The sequence below is a fragment of the Furipterus horrens genome, unplaced genomic scaffold (genome assembly GCF_987537825.1).
Source record: "Furipterus horrens unplaced genomic scaffold, mFurHor1.1.pri manual_scaffold_10, whole genome shotgun sequence".
NCBI lineage: Eukaryota > Metazoa > Chordata > Mammalia > Chiroptera > Furipteridae > Furipterus > Furipterus horrens.
In genome coordinates this window covers 83345400-83372624 of record NW_028327180.1, presented here as the reverse complement: position 1 = coordinate 83372624, position 27225 = coordinate 83345400, and the positions used below count along the sequence as shown (strand labels likewise).

Here is a 27225-nt window from a genome sequence, read left to right as displayed (position 1 = left end):
CAGGTCCTTTCAGGAGCAATTATAGAAAAAGAGGTTTTACCTGGAAAGAAGATGTTGCAATAAAACAGCGGTTCTTTCCAAGTGCCTGAAGTGCCCTCAATGGAAAAGCAAAGCCTTGTCAAGTATGACCCCAAGGTCAGAACAAGAGCCTCAAGGTAGCAGGAACAGGCAGGCAGAATTCAGTTCAACCTCAAAGGGTTTTTTTGTGTGGTGGTTGGCTTAAAACCATCAAAACTGCCCAGTAACAGAATAAGTTCTGCACCTCTGAAAGTGTTTAATTACAGCCTGAAGGCTGTCAGGGATATTGTAGATGAAGTTCAAGTACCAGATAAGCAATTGGACCAGAAATCAGAGTTCCTCTAGCCTGGGTGTACAGAAGAATTACCTGGGCAAACTTCAAAGACACAGCTCCTGGGGCCCCACTACAGAGCAGTGAAATCAGAATCTCTGAAAGTGGGTCTAGAGAACCTGAATCGTTAATGATGACAGTTTTTTGAATAAGCCTCTCCCCAGCTGGGGCCAGTCTACTATCAGTCTGGTTGACTAACATTTGGGGCCCTGAGCCCAATGACCTGTGAGGATGTGGGGCTCTCTGATCTTAACCGCTGCCGTTCGCCAGGACCCAGGGCACTGACTCATCCTTCCGCTATCCTGATGGACTGACCGCAGCATTGGCTTCTCACCTAGCAGTCCCTATTCGCACATTTCTCATTGTCCCCTTTGCCAGGCCCTGCCTAGGGAGGTCCGTAATCATAACACTATCATGAATAATACTGCTAACAGCACTAGGCAAATGCTTGTCAGGAGCCCTGATGAGCGTTTAGAGGCCCTGTAGTAAACAATAGAGAGCACTGGGCATTTCCAAGTGCCTGGCACCACTCTTACTGCTTTTCACGCACCACCGGGCAGATAAGGTGGCAGTTAGCAGAGTTCGCCGTGGCATCAGATTGTGTAGCTTCATAGCCCTCCTCCCCAACTGTGACCTGGGAGATCTGGGGCAAATGGCCTAACTTCCCTGTCCCTCAGTTTCCTCCCCTGTGAAATGGGAACAATCATGGTATCCACCCCATTGGGTGGTTGTGAGAATTAAGTGAGTAATACCCATGAGGCACTTGGAGCAGAGCTGGGCATGAGCCTGGGCGTGCTAAGCTCTCAGCATTCCTTACCTGCTGTTGTTATTTTTCTATTGCCATTGTTTCTGATTTAATCACCTCAATAACCCCACCAGGAATGTGTTATTATTGTCCTGATTTCACATATTGAGTCACTGAGGCACTGAGGGTCACTGCCTCAGGTCATACCCGGAGCCTGTCAGACTTCGAGTGGCATCCGCAGGGCCTGTTTGGGATTTTCCCTAAGCAAGGGCTGGGCTTCCTGTTTGCGTCTCCTTCCTGCTCACGCAACTCCTCAACCTCCAGTTGGGGAGACGCTCAAGGCGGGAGTCGGACCCTCACAGGCCCCAGCAGGTAAAGCCCACAACAGAGTGGCCCCTCATCCACACCTCGGCAGGGAGCGGCGGGGACTGTGGCAAAGGGAGAGCCACATCCTGGACAAGGAGGGAGGCGGTGCCCCTCGCCCCCAGCTCCTGGTTGACACAGAGGCATGTGCTGCCAGTTCTTGGGCTTCTTCTCAAAAGCTGAAAATCTGTATTAAGTAAAAGCTGCACAGTCATTAAGTACCAGCAACTAATTTTGCAGCGGGGAGTGGGTATTGGGTAGTGCAAATGGGCTGAACCTGTCCTGTCAGTTACCAGCCCTGCTGTAGATCCAGGGGAGGCAACACGAGACCACTGGCTCTTGCACTGAAGGTCTGCAAAGCCAGAGATTTGGGGGCTGCCCGCGGAGGTTGAGCCCCAGATGAAACCATTCCTGAAGGGGAGATTAGGGTGCTCACGCCTCAGCCCCAGCCTCCCACACTCTCTCTGCCAGTGTGATTTTCCCACTTCTGCTCAGTGTGATTTCATTTTCTTATTTATTTACTTTTTTGCTTTCTCGCCTGTAGCCACAACCATCCAGCTCTGTGCGTCTGAGGCAGAGCAGCACCAGAAGGATATAACCAGGATCCTCCGGGAGCACGAAGAGGACAAGAAGAAATGGGCACAACAGGTAAATCCCAGCCACTCTTTTCCTGCTCAGCTCACCTTGCAAAATCCAAGAAACCGGACCAACTTTTGATTTTATTGTTGTGGTATCTCTTACTCTTCTTTTCCAGGAAGGGAGTTCTTTATCTGTTGGACAAATATTTGTAACTGCTTGCATATCATTCATTATATCTATTATATGCAAAGAAAGCTGGTGGAACGCTCACACAGTGGAAGGGCTACCCACCTTAAGTGGGCTTCAGAATTAGAAGACTGCTAAATCCCTTTCCACCCAGATAATTCTCTGAGATGCCCCTCTAAACCCTAAAGAAGGTGGTCAGCCATGCCTGCTGTGTCCAGGAGGGCTCGTGCCCGCTCTGAGCACAGGTTTCCATCAGTCTGATGGTGGGGGGGGGCGGGGGGGCAGGGAACTCTGATCACGTAGCTCCACGCAGCTTCAGGGGTCAATGAATGGGTAAGTGAAACTCTGCTGAACCCAAACCTACTCAGTCTCATCCTGCTGTGCACCCCCACGCCCAGGTGGAGAAGGAGAGGGAGCTAGAGCTTCAAGAGAAACTGGAGGAGCAGCGAAGGGTCCTGGAGGCAGAGCATGAGGCAGCCCTGCAAGGTAAGGAGGGAGATGGTGCTGTAGGGAGGGTGTGGGAGGGCCCTCCTTCTGACCTCATCTGCCAAGTTCACCGTGGGGAGTGGGGAGCAGGGCTCCCACAGGCCCTGCCCTCCTACCTCTGGTTCACAAGCACTTGGCTTCTTCAGGCTGGAATCCTCTGGGGCATCGCTTTAAAAGTCTGACAGCATGCCTTGTTTTAAGTTAGCTGGGACGTTTTTTTCTTTTCCTTTGTAAAAGCAATTCCTGTTCCTCAAAGAAAATTTGAAAAACCTAAACATGTAGCAGAGTTTTTAAATATTCATATTTCTTCCTTACAATAATGACAGTGCATACAGTTTTTGGTTAGGTTGAACTTTTTTTTCATATAGCTTTCTTTCCTCTTGTATCACCAAATGTAGTCCTCATAGAAAATTTAGAGTCTATAGATTAAACAAAAAGATTTTATAACATAGTGGTTAAGATCTCAGACTTTTCAGCCATAGGCCCTGGATTTGAATCCCATCTCTACCACGTATAAGCTGTGTAACCTTGAAGAAATTAGTTAGCTTTGTTCATAGGGTTTTTTTTTTTTGTTTAAGATAATGATGCCTTTAAAAAAAAGATTTTATTAACTTTTAGAGAGAGGGAAGGAGAGAAAGAGAGGGAGGGAAACATCAATGTATGGTTGCTTCTTGCACACCCCCAACTGGGGACCTGGCCTGCAACCCAGGCACGTGCCCTGACTGGGAACCGAACCGGCTACCCTTTGGTTTCCAGGCCAGCGCTCAATCCCCTGAGCCACACTAGTCAGGGCAGGGCATTTAATTTAATTTAATTTTCACATTGAGAGATAGAATTTAGAACCGTGCCTGATATTTGGCAAGAGATTTAGCTAATAATTATTAGCATTATTTTATTATCGAGAAAATTAAAATTGTGTGCAATTTCACTCAGAACTTGTCAGCTATCCCTTAGACACAGGTCCATTTCATTTTTTTGTATATACCTAGAATATACATCTATACACACAACATACTTTGGGTGCAGGATATAAATTGTTATTGTTTTTACTTTGAATTGTGTTAACAACTTGTCATTAAACTTCCGTGACATAAGTTTTAATAACAACATAACACTCCAATGTATACCCTTGTTCCTTTAACTGGGCCCTTTAGTTAGGCATTTAGGTAATTTCTAACTTTTGTCACTTCCTACAATAGTAATGATCCTTACTCATGTGTGAACTCCATTTTGTAAAATCTTGGCCGCATTCGTCACCACTATCCGTTCATCACCATCACCACCATCCAGTTCCAGGACACTTTCATCACCCAGAAGTAAACCCCTGCTCACACTCACTGCACATACCCCCCATCCCTGACCACCAGCCTCAGGCAACCACCAATTCACTTTTTGTCTCATGGCTTTGTCTTTTCTGGACACTCATATAAATGTAAGCATACAACCTGTGGCCTCCACGACCGGCCTCCCTTACCCAACGTGGTATTTCCAAGGCCCATCCAGACTGCAGCATGCATCTGCACTCCATTCCTGGTGGTGGTGGTTTTGCCCATTATACGAATTACTCCACTCCTTTTTATGGCTGAATAATATTTCATTATTATTGGCTTGGACACGCCAAACTTTGTTTCCATGTGTGACGGACACATGAGCTATCTCCACCCTTTGGCCACTGGCTACTATGAATAGTGCCACTAGTACGAGCACCTGCTTGAACATCTGCTTTCACTTCCCCTGAGTGTATACCCAGAAGTAGAATTGCTGGGTCATACGGTAATTTTATGCTAACCTTTTTAAGAAACCACCAGCTGTTTTCCACAATGGCTGCACCACTTTACATCCCCCCCTAAAATGCACAAGGGTTCCAATTGCGCAACATCCTTGCCAATGCGTGTTATTTTCCATTGTTGTTGATACTGTTATTATTATTACCATTCTATTGGGTGCAAAGTGGTTTCTCACTGTGGTTTTGATTTGCATTTCCCTAATGAAAAATTTTGCTTAGCATCAGTTCATGTGTTTTTTGACCATTTGTATATCTTCTTTGGAAAAATTTGCATATTTTTTGATGCTATTGAAATTGAACTAGAAAATGTTGTGCCAGTTTCCCCTTTATCAGTATTCACATGACGTTTCCCCATAATTATTTATCTTTTAAAAAGATGATTACTTGTAGGTAAAATGTTGTACCCTGTTCTTTTCATTTAACATTGTAGCAAACATGTTTCCATGTAATTATGCAGCTACCAAAATGTTTATAAAGGCAAGACCATTGTGTGCATGGTTTTCCTTAATTTCTCATGAGTCTAGACATCTACATTTTAACTACTACAAATAACACTGCACTGAACGTCTTTTGTATAAAGAGGTGCTCACATTTCACATAATATCTTGAGATAAATGGAATAACTAGAACAGAGGTTTGAACAATTTTAAGAATCTTGAAACATATTGCAACATTAGCACAAAATGTTTTGTAATGGAATCAAAATGTTTTGAAATGGAATTGAGGCCCTTGCCCTGGGAATTTGAGTGTTTTAATACTAATGCACCCCATGAAACTGGGTCTGTCACTTGACCTCAGTTCAGTTTGTGTCTCTGAAGTCTATCTTGAATCTCAGTTCACTTTCCATATATCAAAAATCTACCTTCCCCACCGCACGAGGCTATTATGGGAAAACAGCTCTGTTCTTCGAGCAGTGCTTTGATATTATTTTTAGCATTATAAATATATTGATCACTTGTTAAGGTTTGTTTTATGACCTAGGATGGTCTATCTTGTGACTGTTTCATGTACACATGAAAAGAATGCATATTTTGCTATTGTTAGATTGAACATTCTCTAAGTGGATCAATTAAATCAGGTTGGTTCATGGGCTTCTTCAATTTTTTGATAATCATACTGATTTTCTGCTTTTCTACTAAACATGGAGGAGTATAATTATACTATACTATAATTGTAATATACAGTTGTATCAACTATTGTGTATTTGTCTCTTTCTCCTTTCAGTCTGTCAGTTTTTGCTTCGTGTATTTTGAAGAGCCATTGTTAGGCATATAAACATTTAGGGTTATTATGTCTTCTTGGAAAATTGACCCCTTTATCATTGTGCACTTTATCCTGATAATTGTCCTTATTCTCACATGTACTTCATCTGAAATTTATATAGGCACTACAGCTTGCTTTTGATTAATTTTGCTTTTCCACCCTTTTAATTTTAACCTACTGTTATGTATATTTAAAGTTTCTTATAACTGTTGTTTTCTCTAAGTCATACACTATTTTCCTCTGGTTTCATTCCAGATTTTTTTCTTTGTCATTACTTCTCAAAAATGATGTGTCTGAGTGTGGATTCCTTTGGGTTTACTTTGGGGTTCAGTGAGCATCTTTAATCTGTAGGGAGGGGTTTTGCCAAATTTGGGAAGCATTCGACTGTTCTTTTTGCAAATAGTTTTTCTGCACTACGCTCTTCTCTTCCTGAGATTCTGATGACACAAATGTCAGACATTTGGGGGTATCTTAAAGGTCCCAGGGGCTCTATTTATTTTTTCCAATATTTTCTCCCTTGTTCAAATTGGATCATTTCTATTGATCTATCTTCAACTTCATTAGCTCTTTTCTATGCCATCTCTATTCTCCTATTGAGGCCACTCAGTGAGTTTTTATTACATTTATTGCGTTTTTTAGTTCTGAAATTTCGTTTTGGTTCTTCTTAATATCTTCTATTTGCTAAGACTGTCTATTTTCCCATTCTTTTTAAGAGTGTTCACCCTTACTTCACAGAGCGTTTTTATAATGACTGCCTCAGAGTCTCTGTTAATGATTCTGCAGCATCTCAGTGCTGGCATCTGTTGGATTTCTCTTCTCGGGCAAGTTGAGATTTCCCCACTACTTTGTATGCTAAGTACTTGGTGTTGTGTGCTCAGCAATCTTGGATTTGTATGCTGAGCCCTTTTGGATTCATATGCTGACAAATTTTTTATTGTATCCTGGACATTTTGAATATTTGAGCACATGAGATTCTGGGTCTTGTTTAAATCTCCTGGTTCAGTGGTACTTCAAATTCTTGTCTTTTTGCCCAGTCTGCCTGCCATCACTTACTTTTCAGAGTCTGGAAATAGCTGCTTTGTTTATTCTGTCCAGGCTTTATAGCTTCATTCAGGGATGGAGGGTGCTTCCTCCATCTTACCTGGAATCAGAACCTGTCTTGATGGGCAAATTAATTAAGCAAATGAGGCCCATAACCAAAAAAAAAAAAAAAAAAATTAAGCCTGTAATTTTAATATAGATAACACTCCATCACACTTATATTACTGAACATTCCTTTCTCTGTGTCACTGCTCACCATGACACACACAGACCCCTTGTGTCTGGGCCTTTGACTGTATTAAACTTTCTTGTACTCTCTGTCCTATTTCCCATCCCACCATTGATGGGTCATTTCCATGTTGGAATTTTCCAGAATGTACTGTGTAGAGGAAGTGGGATGAAAAATATAAGTGGATTGATTTGGGAAACGCTAAATCCAGCTCTGCACAGCACTGCCCAGCCTGGAAAGCCTTTATGTGTCCTCTTCTCACCCCTGAGGGACAAGTAGGCCAGGTTTGTTGACCCATTTCATGGTCAAGGTAAAAGGACTTCTAGATATTTTAGGTGATCTCCTCAAAGCTTCTGAGTTTTGAAGAAGGAGAATTAGGACCAGGTTGACTTCCTGACCCTGAATCAAATGTACTTACCACAGTTTTGTGCCCTGGTTTGACAGCCAAGGACTTGATGATGTCACCACTGGCTAACCCAGCTTACAGGACATTGGTCCGATGCACTTTCCATGGCATGTGGTGCTCTGAGATGAGCAAGCCTGCCGCAAGACCTTTGGATCTTAGCCTCAGCAAGGTGTGTGTGACACTCACCATCTCGCAGGGTCTGTGGTTCCTCCCAGGAGATAGTTTGTTTCCATTTCCATGAGCTTCTATTCAGTATCTACTATACTTCTGACATAGCCCCAAGCCCATGCGATAGAAGGGTGGATACGAGCATTCCCACACTCCTGGCCTCTCTGGGCCTCAGGTAGTCCCCAGGGCTCTCTGATCCTCATAGGACCGGCCAGAAGGCTTTAGTGTGAAGTATCTGGTTGTCGGATCTCACAGAGGTCTTTTCTGTCTCCTTTCCCTACAGTCCTCCGGGCTTCATATGAGCAAGAGAAAGAAGCCCTTACCCAGTCCTTCCAGGAGGCCAAGGTGGCCCTACAGGTAAGAGGGGCTGGGGCACATCAGTCTCTGGGAGAGTAGGGGAGGACCTGCAGGAAAGCAGCCAAAGCTGATGGCCTCAGCCCAGGTGTCAGGGACAGAGTTGTCTTCCATGCCTATAAGCCTATTGATGTGGCAGCCAGACTTGAGATTAGGGTTGGCCTATTTTTCCAAGGATTGTTGGGAAGACCTTGAAAGCTTCAAGGTGCAACCGTGTGGTTAGACTGGTGGGTAGACACACAGGGACGTGTGGAGTTCTGAAAGAAGGCTTCTGACCCTACCAGACTGGTCAGGGATTTCCTAAAAGGGAGTGAGATCTAAGCTGGAACCTGGAGGATAGGTTGGAATCGTTAAGATAAAGAACAGTAGGAAGGGTGCCTTACACAGAAAAATACCCAGACTGTGGACCTGAAAAAAGTCCAAGATGCCTGGGGTATGGAATAGAATGGGAGAGAGGACTGAGGCTAGAGAGGTGGGCAAGGGCCAAATGAGGGGAGCCTGTGAGTCATATTAAAGGGTTGCATTCTCTCCTAAAAGTAGTGGGCAAGGTTTTGGTAGAGGAAATTCTTGGCAGGGGAAAACTATGGACAAGAATGTGCCTCGATTGGGCGTGGAGGAGGGTGTAGGGGGTATAAGTGGTAATGGCTGGAGACTTGACTACCAATGAACTTGAAAAAAAATAAAAAGGATACGCCTTGCGGTTGGAGGAGTGATGTGATATTTGGCTGCAGGAGATGGTATGTAGCGGGGAGCAGTGAGAGATAAGGCTGGGAGAGTGGATTGAGCCCAATTTGGGTAAGCTTTGAATGCCAAGCTAACACCAGCTTTGAATACCAGGACATTGTGCCCAAGACTATGTATAGAGAGTCATTAAAAGCTTTAGAACAAGAAGTGGAGCTGGTATGTTTCAAGCAGGGGTTGAAGTGGTTTAAGCCTACATTGTTGGGCACGGTAGAGCAAAGACAGACCGAAGAACCCAAGACTGATAACTCTGGGGTGTGGAGAGGTCCACCTTCTGCCTTTGTGAACCAGGTTTTGATAACCTCTGTCCTGCTCCCTTCCCCAGGAGACCATAGATGCACTGACCTCACAGCTAGAGGCCTTCCAGGCCAAGATGAAGAGAGTAGAGGAGTCCATTCTGAGCAGAGACTATAAGAAGCACATCCAGGTAGGTGGCAGTAGACCTGGAGGCCTTTCCTTTTGGAATCTTCAGGGAGGTCAGGGTCTGGGCAACAGGAAAGGCCAGTTCATCTTCAAGGACAGGGCTTGGACTTAACATTCTTATCTTCATGAGTGTCTGGAAGAAACAAGGTCCCTATGCCACTGGGGGGGGGGGGGGCGTGGATAAAGCTCAGAGAGAGGATTATGGGATAGTAAAGTGTTCAGGCTGTGGATTCAGAGAGGACTAGGTGCAAACAGCAAACCTTAGCACGAGCAACTTACCCTATCTGAGCCACGGTTTCCCCATCCATGATGCCTCAGTGGGTGTTACTGGGACAGAATGAGATAAGACATATTAAGCACTTACCATGGGCCAACAGGAAGGTGACTTCTGAAAGTCAAATAGGGAGTTTGAGGCCGAACTGGGAGGAGGAAGATAGCCCTGGCCCTTCTGCCTGCTGGTCTGATGAAGTCACTCCATTTCCCTGTCTAGGATTACGGGAGCCCCAGTCAATTCTGGGAGCAGGAGCTGGAGAGCTTGCACTTTGTCATCGAGATGAAGAATGAGCGTATTCATGAGCTAGACAAGCGGCTGATCCTCATGGAAACAGTGGTATGTGGGAGGAAGCAGTTGTGGGGAGGCAGTGTCAGGCCTCGGCTTTCTGAGTATTCCCTCTGAAGACTGCAGAGTGCAGGTACTTTGATGAGGCTCCCACCCACTTGGACCTGCCACCTGTGCTGGCCCTTGAGCCAGCTGAGGCTGGTCTGTGGCCAGTCTGGGTCAAGCAGTGGCTCCTTGTCATCTGGGTCCTGCCTGCACTTTTCTTGCTACTCATGCCGCTGTAATGTGGCTGACACCATGGCAGGTAGCCTGACTAATCAGGAGGGGTTGGCAGATGTCACATGTCAGGCAGGGGCTGTGGAAGGCTGAAAAGTCAGACAGATATGGGAGACCAGAGCCAACAAGCACAGGCCTGGAAGCAGTGAGCATTAAGGCAAAGGTGGCTTTGTCTCCAGGAGGGGGGCGGGGGGGCTGGATACCTGCGTTGAATCTGAATAGAGATTACGTTGATCTGGAAGATGTGTCCCTGGTCCTGGATGTGCCATACAACATATATTTTAATCAGACCATCTCAGATGTTCCGTATGAATTTTATCCAACCATTCTGCTGGCATAGCACTTCATTTCCCCTATATATATAATATTCCCTGACTTTTGGAGAACCAGGAATATTCTTTTTCTTCTGAAATGATGGAGGTTCTGGAGGGTGGTGGCTGTGTTCTTTTTTTAATGTTCTCATGCGACAAAAATAAAAGTGGGCAGCCCTCTATTCACTCTTTAGTTGTATTTATTTATTTATTTCAGTCATCTTTTTGCTCTGTGAAATGTAAGACTTGGTCTAGAATGAAGCAGTGTTTTCAGCGACCACGGATAAGAGGGAGGTGACGGCACACGTTGTATCAGGTGAGTTGGGTGGCTTTCTGAGCTCACTCTGGTTTGTTACAGAAAGAAAAAAACCTGATGCTAGAGGAGAAGATCACCACCCTCCAACAGGAGAACGAGGACCTCCTCGTCCGAGTTCGCAACCAGACAGTTGTGTCAAGGTAGCTGCTGCCCTGCCTCCTTTCCTCCTGTCCCCACCCTTTTTGCCAAAATCTCCAGTTGAGAGTCTCAGGGAAGTAGGGGATGGATTGACAGGCACGGGCCTTCCCAGGGAATGTGGATCCTCTTTCTGGAAGAGTCGGATATCCCTAGGGACCAGCTCTGCCTAGAAACCTAAATCAAAGGCCCTGATTAGTATCTATTTGTCGCCATCCTGGCTGAGTAGGCTTCATGGGAAAGACCGATCTGAGAAGAGGGACTGAGAAACTTATGTCTCAAGAGGCCAAACGAATGAATGAATGTACGCGAATGAATCAGTTCTAAGGGTTTAGTAAATGGGAGCGAATAGCGTGAGTCAGACGTAACTTGCCGAGTAGTTTACATATTCTCTAATCCTCCTTATTACTGTAAGAGCTGGGTCCCTTTCTTCTCCTTTCCATTTTAAAAATGAGGAAACTGAAATTTGACAAGAGTGAATAAAAAACTTGTTCAAGGATACACAGCTAAGTGATGGGGCAGATTTGAACCCAGAGCTGTCTGCCTGTGAGGAGTGCTCTCCTCAGTCAACAGATTAAGCCACCTCTGGTGTTCAAGGGGGCAAGATGAGGCAGCGGGGACCCTGGAGCAGGCTGGTGGCCCATCAGAGGAAGGCACGCTAGGGGAGTGGGTTGGTCTCTGCCGTCACTGGCGACCCTGAGAGGCAAACCTGGCCTCTGTTTGCACCCACAGGCAGCTCTCGGAGGACCTGCTGCTCGCCCACGAGGCCCTGGAGAAGGAGTCGCAGTTAAGGCGACAACTCCAGCAGGAGAAGGAGGAGCTGCTGTACCGGGTCCTTGGGGCTGATGCCTCCCCCGCCTTCCCCCTGGCCTCCGTCACCCCAACGGAGGTCTCCTTCCTGGCCACATAGGCTCCAGGCCTGGGCAACCATGACACCTGTGGTCACAGCTCCCTGTCCAGGACTTTCCAGAGAAGATAGCAGGAGCCTCTCATTCTGTTCGCAGGAGGGGATGAGGGCAGGGGTGAGATGGGAGGCAAGGGTGTGTGCCCAGTGAGCCCCAGGGGCTTGGGCCACATAGAGTCACCCATGGGGCGTGAGAGGCCCCAGGAAGCCTTCTCTTGAGTTGGCCCAGGGAATGAGCAAGAGGCGTCCTTTCCTCCCTCCCCTCTCTGTTCAAGTCAGGGAGTTCTGAGGCTTTGTCCAGGGGGAGCCTGTGCCACTTTGACCATGAGACAAAGAGGACATAGTGTCCTGGTCCTAACTTGTCAGCCTGGCTGCCAGCTCATCAGCTCACCCCTAGACGTCCCCACATGTGCCCTGGCCTTCTCTCAGCCTCAGTTTACTGCCCCTCTCAAATGCTTGGGGAAACTGAACAAATGACTTTTATGCCACTACAGTGTCCCATTCTAGGTTCAGACTAGAAACTGCGGGGCAGGGGAGGAAGTGGGCCAAACCCTAAGAATCAGCTGGGGGAAGTGAGTGGCTGGGAGGGAGTCACTGGAGGTGCTTTGGTCTGGCAGTGCCGGGGGCCAGCCCAGCCAAGGCAAGGGCCAGGCAGGGCATCGGGCTGGCCACCACTCCTAGTCCCAGGGTCCGGTCGACCCAGGGGTGATGGCCAGAGCTCCTCCTCCTTGACCAGGCAAAGGTCACTCCTCAGCCCTCCAGGCCCCTCAATCTCAGCGGCATGTGGGCACAGCGGCCACCTGGTGGGTCTGAGTACACTCCACAGCCAAAGCTGGAACCTCATCTCTGTACAGATGAGGAAAACTAGGTAGGGATTGGGACCGACAAGTCCGGGACTGGGACCTCCTCTGTCATCCATGTCTTATCTTGTGCTTTTTCTTTCTCCCCAGTTCTAGGAAGATCAGATCTGTGACAGTCTTTCTCCTTCCTCTCTATCTGGCAGCCCCCCACTTCCAGTGTCCCTTTTACTCCTCCTCACACCTTAACTCCTTCTCCCACCTTAACTCCTTCTCCCACCCCTGATCCAAGGCCCCTGGAACCTGGCTCTCCACTTCCCCACCAATGCAAAGGGGTGGCTGGAGTAAGTCACCTCATCAGGCCCGTCTGGCCGTGACATCTGTGGATTTACGATTCTTCTCAGGAAGCTTTGGGTCAGCTGGAAGCCATAACAATAACCTTCCCCTGCACAGGGAATGCAGATACACCACCCTCCTGTGATCTGCATAACAGTGTGGAAGTAGTTTCTTACCCCCTCTTCAGCATCAAAGCAGACTGAGAGCATGGGAGCCAAAGGGCCTTTCCTGAGGCCCCCCTGCCAGCTCCAGCCCCCACCCTAGGCCAGCACCTGGGAAAAGTTAGTCCACTAGAACTAAGGGTTTCCCCAGTGCCCCAGACTGCCTTCTTCATGCATTTCTAGTTCTGGGAGTTCAGCCGGGCCAGGAAAGCACAGGGCTGCTTCTCCAGCAATGGATGTACAGGTCCGCCAGGAGACTTGGGGCAGCTCTGGGGTAAATTACACATGTATTTCTTCACCTTACTTTTTCCAAAGCCTGTCTGGGATACACTAGTTCATTGAACATTAATAGGAAAAACTAAGAAAAGAATTGGTGGCCAAGTAATTTGAGAAACTCCAGGTTCAATCAGATTAAACCGATCTGCAAACTGCAGGACTTCTCAGAACCTTTAATAGCTGACGTCCATTGCAAATTCCCAAGAAAGAAGCAAAGTATTCTGCATTTCTTGAACTCCTTCGACTGAGTTTCAGAGCACTTGAGGCTGCAGGATGCCCTTTAAAAAGCATTGTCTTAATGGGAGGGCTGCACTGACCAAGGAGCCACTTGTGGGGGCTGGGTATCCCTCATATGGCCTGTGGTGCTTGCAAGGGGAGAACTGTCTGTGGTCAGAGCCTCCCCCTGCAGCAGACAAGCTGTGGAAACCAAACAGAGCTCCCAGTGGTATTCACATGGCCTCTGTGTTTTCCTGGGAGAGGGAGAAGGCAGGTCCTCATGACATCCTCTGCTAAGGGCAGGCATCTTTGAGGACTAAGTCCTGGGGCCTGGGTGACTTGTCAGGTTCTGAGATCCCTCCTTGGGTACCGGTGCCCCAAGGGCCCAGCTTTGCCCAGCCGGGACCTGGCATTTGCACAGAGGCTGGCTCTCAGTCTAGGTTGGGGCTTGGAGTAAGGCAGTGAGGTTGAAGTGAGGGGTAAAAGTAGAGGCAGGAGAGTGTCAGGGGTGAGGGCTGAGGTTCTTTCTGTCCTCTGGGGGTGCCTCCTTGGCATAAAAAACACCAAAGTTCACACAGTGACCTACTCCTGCTTCTGCGCATTGCTCCATACCCAGATGCCTGCGGCCAGGGAGGGAGCTAGGAAAGGGCAGGGGAGACACGAGGCCTTCAGATCACGTGGACGTGGGTGGTGGCCGTCCCAGTGCCCTGAAGGTTGGTAGCCCGGCAGGTGTAGATGCCAGCATCCCCAGCCCGGGCCTCTTCCACATACAGGGTGCTCCCTGCCTCCTGCTGTACCTGGCCCTCCCGACGTATCATGTTGGCCTGCTCGCTGACATAGGGGGGTCGGCCCAGCTGTAGGAGACAAAGATAGCTGTTAGCTTGCTCTCTCTGCCCCAGGCACCAGCACACAGGTAAGAGGCACCAGGGAAAGGGGAAGTGACTTGCCCAAGACCACACCTCAGTGTCAGAGCACCTGAAAGGCCGGGTTCTTTGTGGAAAGTGTGAAGCTTCTCCAGCCCCTGCAGAGCAGCTGGGGCCTCCTCCCTGCTCACAGAGATGCAGCAGGCATCTCAGCCCAGAGCAGGGTGGGTGTTGTGGCACTCTGGTTCTGGGGGGATGTTAATGGGTACCCCCTCCCCAAAGTGGGAGGAGTCAGGGAACCATTATCAAAATTGCTGGGGAAACACTGAGTCAAGCAAAATTAAATTGGGGAGACTCAGACCCCTGAGTCTTGTCACATGTGCAGGTAGGTTTTGAATCTCCAATGTGGGTGATGGCTTTAAGTGGCAGTTTTTCCTAAGAACACATTTGGGGGGAGTTATTCTACCATTCCAAGGAACATGTTTGGGGGATGCTGGCAGAGCAAAACTATAGTCTCCCAACCATCTGCATGGTCTTTTCCCCTTGTTGGGTCTCAGCTTCCACTTTTGACAAGTGGGAAAATGACCCCCACTATTTCTACATCCGAAAGCCTCTGGGGGAGGGCTCACCTAAATCACATTTTTTCTGGTCCAGCCCTCCCTCCAAGGCTCATGTCAAATTCCAGCTCTTCCAGAAACCCCTTCTAAGAATTCCTAAAGCGACATCTCCATCATGGTAGAATGACAAGACTTCTTTGTTTCTCTCCTTAAATTTACAACAACTCAAAGGGCCCCTAGCTCGACACACAGACACTCCTGAAAGATCCACATGTTGGGACATCTGAAGGTGGTGCATTGGAACGAGTAGGGTTAGGGGACTGTGGCAACAGATGCAGCTTGGTGCGCACGGCACCTCCAGCAGGCAAGGCAGTGGTGGGAAAGCCAAGCTGCAGCCCTCATGCTAGGGCCTGGGGTATAAGAGGGGCAGAAGCAGTTTCCCTCTGGGGAAAAAAAAGGCATCTTGCTTCTCTTTTCCCCATTGTGGCAGAGCTGGGTAGAGGTGACTGAGAAGCCTTAAACAACACAGCAGTGCCAGCAGCCATTGCTGGCAGTCGGGGCAGAGATTGGAGATCATGAACTTGCCTCCCCTGCCCTACCAATTCCAGCAGAGCCAGTAGAGGCAGTGAGAAGCCTCCAAATACACAGCAGGGTACTGGCCATTCGTAAAAGGGAGGTAGCTCTGGGAGCTCACCAAAGCCATTCTCTACCACCCATCACAATGGTCGTGCCCTGTAACCAAGTAGAGCTGGTCACAGAGGGGATACCCACCAGCCCAGTGGGTTTACAGCACTTTCCTCAGTCTAAATGATGCTTCTCCACCATTAGCCCAGATATGCAAATGATGCAGATAAGGAACACAAAAACTTGTGCTATAATACCTCTACTGGACGACAAAAGAAAGCACCCTACCTATAAACATGCTGAGCTGATGAGAGCCAAACAGAGCCTAAACAACAAAAAGAGTTCACTATCTCAAATGCGCAAGCAGAGAAACAATCCATTAATAACCATGACCAACCAAGGTAACCTGGGCTCACAGAAAGAAAACGAAAGGTCTCCAGAAACCAAAGTCAAAGTCACCATGAAGAAACTCAATGATACACAAGAAAACTCAGAAAGGCAGCTCAATGAGATCAGGGATAAAATTAATGAACAAAGGGAGGACTTTACTAAAGAGATTGAAACTGCAAAAAAGAACCAAACAAATTCTGGGGATGAAGAACTCAATAAATGGGATGAGGAATGTATTAGAAAGCATTGGAAATGGAGTAGATCAGATGGAAGAAAGAATTAGTGAACTTGAAGGTAGAAATCGAGGAGTAAACCAGGAGGAAGAGAGAGAACTAAGAGTTTTTAAAAATGAAAGCACGCTACAAGAACTATCTGACTACATTAGAAAGGGCACCCAAGGATAATAAATATACCAGAAGGAGGAGAGAGGGAGAGGGAAAAGAAAGCCTATTAAACAAAATAATTGATGAGAACTTCCCAAGTCTATGGAAAGAACTGGAGTTTAGAACTGAAGGAGCTAATAGAACACATAATTATACCAACACAAAAAAACGTGCCCAAGACATATTTTATTCAAACTGTCAAAAATCAATGACAAAGAATTCTCAAGGCAGTCAGGGGAAAAAAGAGTGTAACGTACAAAGGAAACCTTAGATTATCATCAGATTTCTCAGTACAAACATTACAAGACAGGAGAGAGTGGAAAGAAATATTTAAAATATTGAAAGAGTGAAATCAGCCAAGGATTTTATCCAACAAAGTTATCCCTTAGGCATGAAGGAGAAATGAAGGCTTTCCTGGGCAAACAAAAGCTAAGCAAATTTGCTACCACAAGCTCTACATTATAAGAAACGCTGAAAGGAGCTCTTCTACCAGAAACAAACAAAAATGAAAGTATATAAAACTTTGAGTAAGACTAGCAAGCCCCATTTTTGTGTGATTTGGGCCAGTTTGGTCTCAGCTTGAATGTCACCTTAGAGAAGATGTCTTGACCATTCTGTCTTAAGTACAGCTGATCACATACCTTGATGTAGCTCATAGTATTCTCCAAATGATCATGTTTGTTCATTTCCCCCTCCCTGGTTAGACTGTAAGCTTGCAGATAGCAGTTTATTGACAAAATCATTGTAGCCTCAGCACCTAATACAGTGTCTGGCATGTGATGGGTGCTCAGTAATTATTGTTGGCTAAATTAACAAATGAACACATTATACATTTTTATACAACAACCTGAGAAATAGCTCTATTTGACAAATGAGGAAACTGAGGCCCAGAAAAGGGAATTGACTTGCCCAAGGTCACTCAGAGAAGCAGTGTCAGAGTCAGGACTAGAATCACCATTCATCAGATGCCCGGTCAAGCAGTGGTTCCACTCTGCTGTGATTGCTCCTGGCCCTCATCCTAATCTTTCACTCCCACACCCCTGTCCCAACACACTGCCACCACATACACACATACTCACAGTCTCCTCTCACCTCCTGCTTACCTTCTGCCCTGGATACTCCCAAATGAAGTCCACAGCAATCTCTGGCTCACTCAGAACCGTGCAGGTCACACTGAAGTTCTCTCCCAGTAGGACTGATGTTGCCGAACCTTGGATGGTGGGTTTGGGGGGTGAAGATGGATCTGCCATGGAGAACATGGGGCAGAAATGGCGACAAGCACATCAAGTTGATTGTTATAATGATTCAATGAGATGGGTGAAATGGTTAAATTGATAGAGGGTGGGTAGATGATGGAACAGTTGATTGATGGAGGATGGCTAAATGAAATGGTTGATTTAAGGGAGGATGGATGAATGGAATAATGTGACTTGATTAAGAATAAGTGGATGAACAGGGAGGCTGAACTGATGGCTGGCTATTTCTGGACAAGATGGTTGAATACATGGAGTGTTGTTGAAAGGTAGTTGGTGGCTTAGAGCTCCATAAGCCACAGATCCCAAATCTGAGGCTCCCAAAGGAGGCATCCCTCCCCATATCCTCCCCTGCCCTGCCCTGTCCTGCCAACCCAGAGCCCTAGGTTCACGCACAGTTGATGTAGATCAGCATGTACTTGGTAGAGATTTGTCTCATGCCTCCTAGGCTGGCCAAGCAGAAGAGGGAGCCAGCCAAGGAAGCTCTGGGCTGGTGGATGGTGAAGCCCTTCTTCACATCAAAGGAGATATCTGTCCCATCCACTGGGATCTCCTCTGGAGGGAACTCTCGATGCAGCGTCACCTGGGCCAGGGGGTTGGTCACCTGGCAGGGAAGCAGGGCTGCTTGGTGGCTGCGTAACTGTACCACCTCATAATAATTCTCTGTGGGGACAAAGAGCTCTTCTGGGTCTGGGAAGGAAGGAAGGAGAGAGAAGAATGAGTCTGGTGCAGATTTATGGTCTGATGCTCTGTCACCACTCATGAGCATGGAATCCCACTTTCCCTGCCCATCTTCAATCTGCATGTTCTTTCCCCTCTGGTAAGGGGCTCTCTGGACTTGGGGCTGAAGACCAGCCTGCTAGTTTCAGCTTTTGTCATTAGCTTGCTGTGCATCTTAAATCTCTTTCCCTCTCTGGTCTTTAGTGTCTTCATTAGTACATCGAGAGGGCTCAGATGGCTTGGTCTCCAAGGGCCCCTCTATGTGAAAAGTATTACAAGGAGTACTGCACTTGAAGCTGAGGTTTGTGGTTTGATTTCCAATCCTGCCACCCACTAGCTGTGGAATCTTAAGCAAATCACTTTCTTCCTCTGAGCCTTGGTTCTTCTATGTCAAGTAGGAGTGATAATTCCATTTTGACCTACTTTGCAGAGCTAATGAGAAGCAAAAGGGATACTGGATATGAGACATCAGGCCTGTGGGAGGCACACATTTATCAAACTCTTTCAAAGTGCTTTTAGCAACATAGTCTGAGGTCAGATTCATGGGTGCCCAATGATGCAGTGAGTAGAAATTATCTGGGGACCAGCTCTCTAGAGCAGTGCTACCCAATAAAACTTTCTGTCGTGATGGTATATGTTCTGTACCTCGGCTGTCCACGTGTGGCTATTGGACATTTCAAATTGTAGCTCGTGCAACTGAGGAACTCAATTTTAAACTTTATTTCACTTTAATTAATTCAGATTTAAGTAGCCACATTGGTTTAGTAGCTTCTGTATTGAATGAAGTGGCTCTAGGGTTAGACAAGTACAATGGTTAACTTTGGCTGAACATTAGGATCACTTGAGGTGCTTTTAAAATAACCAGTGCCTGGGCACCACCCCCAGAGCAAGGAAATCAGAACCTTACTGGAGGGGGTGTGTAATCAGCAGTTTTAAAGTTCTTCAATGACACTAATGGGCAACCAGAGTTAGAAAGCACTGACTACTGGTTCCCAAACCTTCCCCCAAACGGGACTTCCCTATAGGACTTGTCGTCATCCCCGGGTTGCCCCGGGTTGCCCCGGGTTGCAGGCTTAATGGGCACGAAGCCTAGGAATCTGTGTGACACCAGGTTTCCAGGTGACACTGAGTCAAGGTCAAGAACCTCTAGATTGGGTAACCATTACTGTTATGATTGGAGACCCAGTTGATTCTAGAGGAGTCATCTATTTCCTTGTGGAACAAGGTTGGACTGCTCAGCTCTCCATGGAATTAGCCATAGAATCCCAGAATGCCATAAGAAGGATCTTGGAGAACCACTCACACAATTCCTACATTTTCCAGGTGGGACTAAGGGGAACGACTTAAGCCAGTTAAGTTTGGAGAACTTTCCTGGACCAAGGTTCTGGGAGACCCTGACTCCAGGTCACCTGTGAAGAAAATAAAGGTCTTTCCCTGGCGGTCCTCGTCTTCTAGGCAGGCGGCATCCTGGCAGGCTCGGGCCCAGCAGCTGTATTCCCCTGTGTCCGCGCCCGTGGAGTTCACCAGCTGTAACCGACTGTGCTGGCTGAAGTGCCTGATTCTGAAAGCAGGTCGGTGGGGGCAGGAGATGGGCACGGCTTGAGACCTCTAGTGGCAGCATTTGTTTGGTTGACAGTCCTCCTCCCCAACTTTCATAACCCCACCCACCAAGCTCCCCTTCCCCAATGGAGATGTCAGGCTTTGTATCAGCTCCACCCGCAGTTTCGATTGGCTCGCCTATCCCACACACAACTTCTAATTGGTCCATCTACTCCCCATTGACTGCCCATACTTTGCAAATGGGATCCCCCAAATTCCTTTGTGCTTCTTGGCTCCTTCCTTGTGTCTCTTTATTCAGGTCAGCAAATGCCCTATAAGCACCGCTACACTTGCCAAAGGAAGCAGAGTCCCCGGAATTCTTATTTAAGAGACTAAATTGATAGAAAGGAAACAAATTTTTTGAACCCAGTTAAATCCCAGCCTTGCCTGATTTTGTTCTGGACTTTGACGGGCAATGCTGGTGGGGCCAACTTTGCCTCTCTGGCTTCCCTAGGATGGTGCCTGACAGAAGGTGGCCTCCAGCTGGAGGGTCAGCCTCTTTTGTCTTACCGTTGGCACCTTTCCCCCTATAGGATTGACTTCCTGGGATTGTGGGAAGCCTTGTCTCCCATCCTGTAAAACCACTATGCACCTGATGGGTCTTGTGAGCCCGTTTGACTGTTTCAATTAAATGTCTGTAGTTGTACGTAGTGGGGTGCTCAGTGTGGGTCCTGGGCTATTTGATTCCGTGTAAAAACTCGTTAAGTGCTAATAAACTGACCCACCCCTGGACCCATCCAGGCTGTCACAGGAGTTCCTCCAGCCCATACCTGAGGCGTCCCTCACCCTCCTCTTCTAGGTACACAGGTACCTTCCAGTGGACCACCTTTCCCCGGCAGCGCAGCTCCAGGGACTCTCCAGCCCTCAGGCTCAGAGAGTCCCCCACCTTCTGGAAGCGACCCCTCCCTAACACCTGGGTCAGGATGGAGGGGGCCAGTGGGCTGGGAGCTGCAGCTTCCACAGGAGTCTTCATCTGCAGGAACTTCTGCTTCCGGTCTGATTTGGGTTTTCTCCCTCCTGGCACTCCTGAGGGCTTTCCTGCACCAGGGCTGGCTGCCTTGACGTCCTTCTTTTTCTGAGCCTTTGGAGGTCTGCCACGGTCCTGGATTTCAGCTGCAGGGAAGACAGGACGGGACTGGGGTCACCTTGGAGGGAAAGGGCATTTCAATTATTTTAGGAAGTTTTGGAAGTTTCAGGGAGGTTTATTCTGAGTTCTTTACATGGGAAGAGCACTTAACCATTCACAGAGAATTCTGCCCCCACCCCATTCTGGTTTAATCTTTGCCATAGCCCCCAGAGACCACCCAGTGAGCATTTATTACCCCCTTTTACAGGCTGAGAAACTAAGCCTCGGATAGAACAGCTGGGCTCAGCATATTAATGAGGTGACCTAGAACACTGAAGTTGGGCACCTAAAAACAAAGATTCTCTGAGGCAGTATCTAGGCCACTCCAGAGAAGCGATGGTGAACCTGGACGAGCTGATGGAATAGGTACTTCAGAGCCAGTGGTGCTGGGTTTTCACCTCTGCTCTGCTTCAGACTAGCTGTGTGACCTTGGCCAAGTCACTTGATTTTCCTGAGCCACATCTTCTTCATTTATTGTAGAAAATGAGAACAAGTATACCTGCCTTACATGACTATAGGTATACTCGTTTTATGGTGCTTCACTTCATGGTGCTTCACAGACCCTCCATCAGCAAAAAAGATTACAACTCACTTTATTGTGATATTCACTTTATTACAATAGTCTGGAACCGAATGAGCAATAGCTCCCAGGTCTGCCTATGTTGCATATATCAAATGAGAATATACTTGAAGCACTTAGCACAATAGCTCAATAAATAGTCATCGTGAATAGTATATTCATTTCTGCTGTTGCTATAACAACTTGCCACAAACTAAGTGGCTGAAAACAACACGGATTTATTATCTTACAATTCTGGTGGTCAGAAGTCTGACGAGGGTCTCACTGGGCTAAAATCAAGGTGTCAGCAGGAAAACCTGTTTCCTTATCTTTTCCAGCTTCTGGAGGCTGCCCATATTTCTTGGCTATGGCCCCACTTCTCCATCTCCAAAGCCAGCAATGTTGGATGAAGTCTTCCTCATGCGGCTGTCTCTCTCTCTCTGGTTCTCTTGCGTAACTCCCTCTTTCACTATTAAGGATGCTCATGATTACACTGGTGAATAATTCAGAAAACTCTCCCTAGTTTAAGGCCAGTTGATTAGCAACTTTAATTCTACCTGAAGCCTTAACTCCTCTCTGCCATGTGAGGTTCCAGGGATTAGGATGTGTATACCTTTGGAAGCACATTATTCTGTCTGCCACAAATGGTGTACTTCTTAAAAATCCAAATATAAAGCTAATGCTTTAATAGCCAAACATCCATAGATGGAGGCCTTCCATGAAGCAAGCCAATCAGAGAGCAGGATAAGAGAAGGGCAGGAGTACCTCCTGGTTCTCTAATTGCCCTAATTGAGAGGCTGCTGCCAGAGCAGGCGGGCAGGAGGAAGTCCCTGGATTCTGGGTCTGGAATCCTATTTGATCTGGAGTGGAAGTCAGACCAAGGGCTGCGTTAGAGTGGCTCCCAGGCATGGGGCTGTGCTGGCCAGATCTGAGGGGCCCACCACAAGCCCTGATTACAGGGCGGCTGCAAACACATCTTCATGAGCAGAGGCTCCACTTCCCAGGACTGTGGGCTGTGGGACCTCATGGGAAGGGGCTCCCTGGGAGCCATCACAAGGTGTCGACAGTTTTGGAGCTTCTGGGCTTGCCAAGCCAACGGGTCATTTAGGCAAACTTAAGGAAGATGTCAAGTTTCATTTCAGGACTTGATGATGATAATGATCATAACTACAGATGATTGAGCCCCTAGGCACTGTGCAGAGTGCTATCCACGAGTTATCTTCCCTAACACTCACAGAGCCCCACCAGAAAGCTTTCAGGGACATCCTCATTTTGTAGATGAGCAAACTGCCTGTCATGCAGTTTGCCCAGGGGATCCTGTCTGATGCTACCAAGTTGTATTACTCTTCCTGCTGTGTCTAGGTCCCAGTTTTTGCATCTATAAAATGAAGAGATTAGACTAAACCAGCTTTTCAAGTTTAAAAGCAAACCGATCAATAGATCAAGTCTAGATAACAGAACTCTCTCTGGAAATATTGAAAGGTCAATGATAAAAGATAATAACAGAGTTGTTCTGGGTAAAGGGTTAGGGGCTGGAAACTCACTCATCCAGCTTTTCAATCAGTATTGCCTCTCTCTCTCCCACCCCAAGGCAGGCAATAGGACAATAGAATTACTCCCTTAGAGCATAGTTTATTCATTTCGAAAATTCATTTTCTTTCATTGATTCCAGGAGAGGGGAAGGGGGGGAGAAAGAGAGGGAAGGAAACATCAACCCGTTGTCTCTTGCACACACCCTGACTGGGGACCAAACCCGCAACCCAGGCATGTGGCCTGACCAGAAATTGAACCTGTGACCTTTCGGTTTGCTGGACAACGCACCAACCAACACCAGCCGGCATAGTTTTTAAATGCCCGGGCTAGATGACTCTCAAGGATCCCTCTCAGTGACCATGTTCTAAATGTCTGAGATCACATCACCTCCAGTATCCCCCACCCCTCAACCCCTTCTCCTTCAAGTAACTCTGCAATTTCAACTGTCAACCCTTTGCTACGCTGCTACTTTCTTACCAGGAAGATTCCTGCCCCTTCCCTTCCATTTGAAGCTCCCTGTATAACATCCGATAGCACCACATGGGAATATTGCCAATGGCCAGACAGCATCTGGAAGTGGAAGTCTGGGATGACACCATCTCTCCAAATCCTGTTCCAAGCCCAGCTATTCTCTTGCAGAGATTATTCCAGTCCCAACATCTTCTAGGGATGGCTGGAAGTGGAGAGATGGAGGAAAGTCTCCCTGGGGCCTCCTCCTCCCCTAAGGATCTGTCTTCTATTAGGGTCTTGGCTAGAAATTGTTCAGACTGTGCTCCTGAGGGAGACCTCAAACTGTTTCTCTTTGTGAGCAAAATGATAGACTCTTAGAGTCAAAGAACCTAAAAATAAACGCTCAGACTTTTAGAATTATATAATCTTGGTTTGACCAGGTATAATCAGGGTCTTGACAATTAAAATAATATTGCTACCCTTTATTGAGTATTTACATGCCAGGCTCCAGACCAAAGGTGTATGTACATTACATCACTTAATCCTCAGAACCACTCTATAATTTTAAGATTACTGTTATCCCCACTTTACTCCCAAACAGACTGAGTCTCAAAGGCTGTTGGATTAAATCTTGCCAGTGAGCAGAGGAGCCAGGATTTGTTCCGTCGAATTTCTGAGTTCTGATGCTTGACCCACCCATGAATGTGAGTCATTACCAGACTTAGACTGATAGCATCTGACCTCAGATCCAAGAAGCCTGTTGGCTCTGGAAAGGGCTTGGAAGATCACACAGCCCATCCTTGTTATCGCACCAATGAAGAAGCTGAACTCACAGAAGTGACAGGACCTGATCACAGTCACGGGAGCAGGCAGTGAGTGGGGGAGCTGCGCTCAGAACTCAGCTTCCTCACTCAGGGTTTCAGCGCTCCCTCCCCTTCCCCATGCTGCCAACAGGCACTCCTGGGAAGGGGGGAGTGGGCAGGGGCATCTCAGGACATCCCAGGGGAGTAAAAACGATTGTTGCTGACATGGAAGGAGAGTTCCATACCTGAAATGACACAGATGAGCAGGCAACAGGACAGGAAGCAGAGGGTTCTGGGGTCCATGGTGAGCGACCTGGAGCTGCAATGCTAATGTGGCCGTAGGAGCTGTGGGGGACAGACGGCTGGGGCTGGCAGGGTGTGAGCAGGGAAAGGAGTAGCACGGGACCCTGGGAATGGGAGGGGATGGGACCTGATTTCAAAGGCAAATCAAAGCCCTGAGTCCTGGCTCCTCCAGGACTCCAAACAAAATTCTTTTCTCTTGGTTCCCTCTTGCCAAGGTGAATGGAGCTATTCAGAGCTCTACTCAGGAAAAAACAGTCCTGCCGCCAGGAGGTGAGGGTCCTCAAGGCCAGGCAGGCAGAGCTGGGAGGCAGCTGGAGGGGCCATTAAAGGCCACAGGAGGGTCGTGGAGAAAGAGCACAGGAATATTTGAGGACAAAATATTATAGGTGAGTGTGGCTTGGAGAGGGGTGGGGCTTGAACTGGACTTTAAGCAGGGTTTGGTGATTGCCCCTGGACCGTATCTTCCAGCCACTGGCTTTTGCATAGCCTGTGAGCTAAAAATAGTTTTAACATTTTTAAGTGATTAAAAAAAAAATTGGTGACACATGAAAACTATATGAAATTCAAATCTCAGTGTCCATAAATAAAGTTGTATTGGAAAATGGCCACACTCACTTTCGTGCTTACTGTTTGGGCTGCTTTGCACGATGACAGTGACATGTGGCCCACAGAGCCTAAAATATTTACAGTCTGGGACTTTACAGAAAAAGCTTATTAACCCTTGCTCTAAAGGAGGGTATTTCTTTTAAAAAAATTTTTTTTACTTAAGTAAATAATAGGTAAATAAAGTTCATTCTCAAAAATATTACAGATGAAGCTTAAAATGGTTTGACACTGTACATATTTTTCTTAAATTTGCTTTTCTCTTTTCCTTTAATCTCAGCAATGTGCCTGATCCCTTATGTAAACCTACCTTTATACTTTTTAAAGTACTACATTCTATGGCTCAGCTCCACCACAGCCTATCCATTCTCTTACCAAAGGACTTTTAGGTTGTTTCAATTCAGGTTGTTTACAGTTTTCTGCAACTGGAAACAAAGCTGCAGTGAGCAAGAGCTAGCATTTCCTGGCTCAAATAGTTACATTTCCTTGAAGATGTTTGTTAAGTGTAAGTATGGTAGTCAATACAGACATGACACCGGATGACCTAAGGAAACACCATAGTGTAAATCTTTCCAAATGTGGCCAGAAATCTCTTCCTGTCCTGCAGAGCTTTGTCTACATTCTAACTATTGCAGGTAGCAGGTGGAACCCTTCCTGGCTTCAAGTTGAAATGGGATTTCTTCTGTGTACATACACTCAGCGGCCATTGTTGGCAGGAGGGAGGTGGTGTGTGGAAGGGTGGGAAGAGAGAATGGGGAGCTTGGGGTTCTGTTCTCACTTTGCCACTTAACTGTGTGACCTTAGCAGCTTTGTCTCTTTGGGCCTCAGTTTCCCCATCTATTCAAGGAGGATGTTGAACTTCTAGAGCTCCCTTTTCAGTGACCAAGTCCTGTAAGAAAGAAGGGAAAAGATTCTGAGAGGCAATGGTTTAGCTTCCAGCCTGATGGGTGCAGTACTCTCAGGGCGAGCCTGGCGTGTCACCACTTTGAACCCAAGTTCTTGCTGATTGTTCTTCAGGGAGAGGTTTCACAAGGAGAGTATCCAGGTGTCCCAGAGAATGGACACAAGAGACCAGTTCAAGGCCCCAGAGAACGGCTCGTGGTGGCCTCAAGCCCAAGGTCATGGGTCTAGCTCGCGTGCTGTTGTATGCTCTCAGAGCACCCTGCTCTTCTCCATTCCATGGCACTTCCATGGTGTATGTTTGTGGTTAGTCATCAATGCCCATATCCAACCCTTTAGGTTGTGAGGTCTGTGAAAGCTGGGACCAGGTCCGCTTTGCTCACCCTTTGTCTCAGTCCCTTAGCCCAGTGCCTGGCACTTTGTGGGCCCTAGGCAAGCATTTTCTGAATGAATGAATGAATGAATGAATGAACGAACTCGTCTAGGCTGGTTTCAACAGCAGAGACACAGTCCAGCCTTCTCTCTAATCCAAGGGTTCCCAAAGAGGCAGATGTTGGAGGAGTGGGGAGCAGAAGGAGCAGGGCACAAATGGGCCAGGCAATATCATGGAATTGGAAAGATCATTCCCTCCTGGTCTCAGATCCTCAGGGGGTAAGGGGTGGTGAGTGTCTGGAATGGTAGACTTTGTGAATAAACACTCATGGAATCTTTGACTTGCAGAATTCATTCACTCATTTATTAATCATTCATCAAATATTTATTGAGAGTCTATTTTACCAAGCAATAGAGACACGAAGACAGGAATTAACCAAATCATACAAATATCTGATTACCAATTAGGATTGTTAAGATGGGGAAGAGCAGGATTCCGGCAGAGACATGGGAAGGGTGGATAGAATGCACTTGAGGAAGAATTAGGACGAAATTTCTGAAGAAATGCTATTTCAGGAGAAACCCATGAGAACAGTAAGAGCTAGTCAGGCAAGCTTCTTGCCAGGCTTAGAAGAAGTTTCCTTTCATGCAAATGGAATCTTTCAACAGAATTTTGAGTGAGTCATGGGATTTTGGAATCCCAGAAAAAGAATCTCAGAATTATAGAATCTTAATCTCATAGAATCATAAAACAAGCACTTCAACAGCAAATGGACTCCTA

At 47.1% G+C, this 27225-nt stretch overlaps 2 protein-coding genes across 2 annotated transcripts in view; one reads left to right on the top strand and one right to left on the bottom strand.

Annotated features, from left to right (window-relative positions):
• Window positions 1-12655, top strand: part of CCDC69 (coiled-coil domain containing 69) — a 28574-nt gene extending 15919 nt beyond the window's left edge. The window contains exons 3-9 of the mRNA XM_090288441.1: window positions 2002-2105; window positions 2621-2708; window positions 7885-7958; window positions 9022-9123; window positions 9610-9729; window positions 10624-10721; window positions 11449-12655. Of these exons, the coding sequence (XP_090144567.1) occupies window positions 2002-2105; window positions 2621-2708; window positions 7885-7958; window positions 9022-9123; window positions 9610-9729; window positions 10624-10721; window positions 11449-11626 (764 nt within the window). The 3' untranslated portion in view covers window positions 11627-12655. The remainder of the gene's footprint in view (window positions 1-2001; window positions 2106-2620; window positions 2709-7884; window positions 7959-9021; window positions 9124-9609; window positions 9730-10623; window positions 10722-11448) is intronic.
• Window positions 12656-14063: 1408 nt separating this feature from the next.
• Window positions 14064-24622, bottom strand: LOC150000880 (platelet-derived growth factor receptor-like protein). The gene is made up of 6 exons (XM_090288439.1): window positions 24512-24622; window positions 20566-20908; window positions 19606-19757; window positions 17873-18166; window positions 17327-17466; window positions 14064-14260 (listed from the first exon to the last, which is right to left on the bottom strand). The coding sequence occupies exons 1-6, from the start codon at window positions 24567-24569 to the stop codon at window positions 14075-14077; spliced, it is 1173 nt and encodes a 390-aa protein (XP_090144565.1). The 5' UTR covers window positions 24570-24622; the 3' UTR covers window positions 14064-14074.
• Between the last annotated feature and the right edge of the window lie 2603 nt (window positions 24623-27225).